We start from the raw sequence: 2718 nt of genomic DNA, 5'->3' as shown, positions 1-2718 counted from the left end.
AAATTTAATTATTCACAAATTTATCCACAAAAAATTAAAATATACTTTATAATTTATACCCATAAAAAATAGATTTTGATCAACAAAATTAAGCAAATTTTAAAAAATTATTTAAAAATTTCAAATTATCCTCTCTTAATCTACTCTAATCTAATCCAATTTCTAACTATAATCTATCTTATCCTACTCTTACTTTTTAACTTTTACCATTATAACCGATTTCACATCCTCTTTCCTTCCCCTAATCACGCTAACCTCCTTTGCCCTTTCCAAACTTTAACCCTTTCTTTATTCTCTAGCTATAGCTGAACTCCACCATGGCACCATCATCGCCAGTGGCAGAGCTTGAACCAAAATTTTGGGGAGCCAGAAACTTAACATAAAAATTTAATAATAATATTTATATCAAAATAAAATTTATAAATATAATTATTCTTTAAATTTGTTACTAATAAGATAATAAATAAATAATTCTACAGATAAAAAATATAAAATAGTTTATAATGGTACTCTTCGAATTTTTAATGACTTAAAATCTTCAATAATTGAGTCAGAACTAAACTTTTCAGCAATTTCTTTCTCAATGTAAATAACCAAACTATCCGCAAGATTAACCTTGTCTTTATTATTTTCATTGCTGAAAATGATCGCTCTGTAGTAGCTGTAGAAACTGGAAGAGTTAATATCAGACGAATCAATCTATCAATCAAGTAATACACTTTTGACTTTTTTGTTTCTGCTAAACATCTACACAGTTCATGAATAGTTGACAAATTCTTCATTTCTGGATGCTGACGAACATCAAGAATAAAATGCTGAAGCTGAAAAGGCAAATTAATCTTCTCTTGTTCAGTAAAGTCTTCGGGATAGTAGCTATCAACAAGAGTAGAAATCTTAGCAATGTTAAAATTTTTGTAAGCATCCTTAGGCATGAGAGTAGAGCTCAGACTTAGTAGATCCATTACTTGATCATTAAATCTGCTATTTAACTCTTGTAATTGCTTATTAATTGTGACTAAAAATATCTCCACTCTAAAATAATGCTCAACTGTAATATGATCTTTTTGGTGACGCGAGCGTCCTTACCTTGCAACATAAGAAGCAGTTAAATCAGGAATTAGAATATCATGTTGCTCACAAAATGATTTCACATTTTTTAATAATTCCTCCCATCTGTCATCTCTCATGCTTTGGATAAGTGTTTTTGTAGAATGAACTAGTTGCACAGCATTAACTATGTCTTGAGACTGCTTTTGTAAAGCTTGACAAAGAATATCAGTTATTCCCATCATATCTTTCATCAAATGCAAGATCAATACAAACTCAAATGATGTCAGGGTATTGTAAGCACTATCTGCATCACCACGCTGAGAATAAGTTGATCCATCAACAATAATCTTTTGTAAAACAGTCAACGTTGCACCATACATATTTATCAAACTACAAACAGAAGAGAAATGAGAACTCCATCGAGTATCACCTGCTCGTTTCAAAGTACCAATTTGATTTGCCCCTTTACCAGTTTCAAGTTCATCAATCTCTAATAAATGGACAATTTCATCTGTCTTGGCAGCATGTAACTCATCATGTCGCTTACTAGAAGAACAAATGATATTGACGATGAAAGTCAATTTTGAAAAAAACTGATGCACAGGAATAACTTCTCTTGATGCAGCAACTAATGCAAGTTGTAATCGGTGAGCAAAACAGTGGATATAGTAAGCATAAGGACAATCTTTTAAGAATAATGCTTGTAACCCATTCCATTCTCCTCTCATGTTGCTGGCGCCATCATATCCTTGACCACGAATATTAGAGACATCAAGACCATGTCGAGAAAGAATGCCGCACAATTCTTGTTTTAGAGTTAATGATGTAGTATCTTTGACATGTACAAGATCAAGAAAACGCTCTTGAATAAAACCATGTATATCAACAAATCTCAAAATAAGTGCCATTTGTTCTCTTTTGGATTCATCACGAGCTTCATCTACTACAATGCAAAACTTGGAATCTCCAATTTCTTCACAAATATGCTTTCTCACCTTGTTTGAGAGTATATGCAAGATTTCTTTTTGAATTTGATGTGAAGTATATTTAGCATTATATGGAGCATTTTCTAACACAGTTCTTGCAACTTCATCATTGTAAGATGCTATGAGTTTTATCATTTCAAGAAAATTACCTCGACTTTTTTATTCTGGAGTCTCATCATGGCCTCTGAAAGCACAAGCTTGAAATGTAAGCCAACGAGTTGCATCAATGGAGGATTTTAGACGCAATCGATTCTTTTGAATTTCCTCAGAAGTATGATCCTCAATTACATTTTGGATGTGACTTGCCTGATTCAATAAATCTAGACATGCTCCAACTGCATTATTGTGTGGTGAGCAAGGATCTCCAATATGTTTAAGAAAAGCACAATTCTTTCCATCATTAACTTTTTTCCAATTTCTAAACCCTTTACTAATAAAAATATCTGACCCATTACGTCCACTAGGTTTTTTGCTAACCAAATAACAAAATAAACAATATGCAGCATCTTCAGAAGGTGAATACTCTAACCATGAAGGAAAAATACCAAACCAAGCATATTGAAATCGTCTTGGATGCTTCGTACCAGATAAAGGATAATTGTCAAGATGCTTTTGATATGGACCCCATTTAAGATAAGCTCGTCTAACCTCATCTCTCTGGTTTGGGTGATATTGCCAAATT

At 32.4% G+C, this 2718-nt stretch overlaps 1 protein-coding gene across 1 annotated transcript; it reads right to left on the bottom strand.

The window, feature by feature from the left end:
* Window positions 1-498: 498 nt before the first annotated feature.
* LOC112779822 (uncharacterized) lies at window positions 499-2171 on the bottom strand. Its single transcript, XM_029295774.1, has 3 exons — window positions 1087-2171; window positions 754-873; window positions 499-670 (listed from the first exon to the last, which is right to left on the bottom strand). The coding sequence occupies exons 1-3, from the start codon at window positions 2169-2171 to the stop codon at window positions 499-501; spliced, it is 1377 nt and encodes a 458-aa protein (XP_029151607.1).
* Window positions 2172-2718: the final 547 nt, after the last annotated feature.

Source organism: Arachis hypogaea, chromosome 19 (genome assembly GCF_003086295.3).
Source record: "Arachis hypogaea cultivar Tifrunner chromosome 19, arahy.Tifrunner.gnm2.J5K5, whole genome shotgun sequence".
Lineage (NCBI taxonomy): Eukaryota > Viridiplantae > Streptophyta > Magnoliopsida > Fabales > Fabaceae > Arachis > Arachis hypogaea.
Note: the sequence above shows the minus strand (reverse complement) of the source record. Positions and strands in the feature narration are given on the sequence as shown.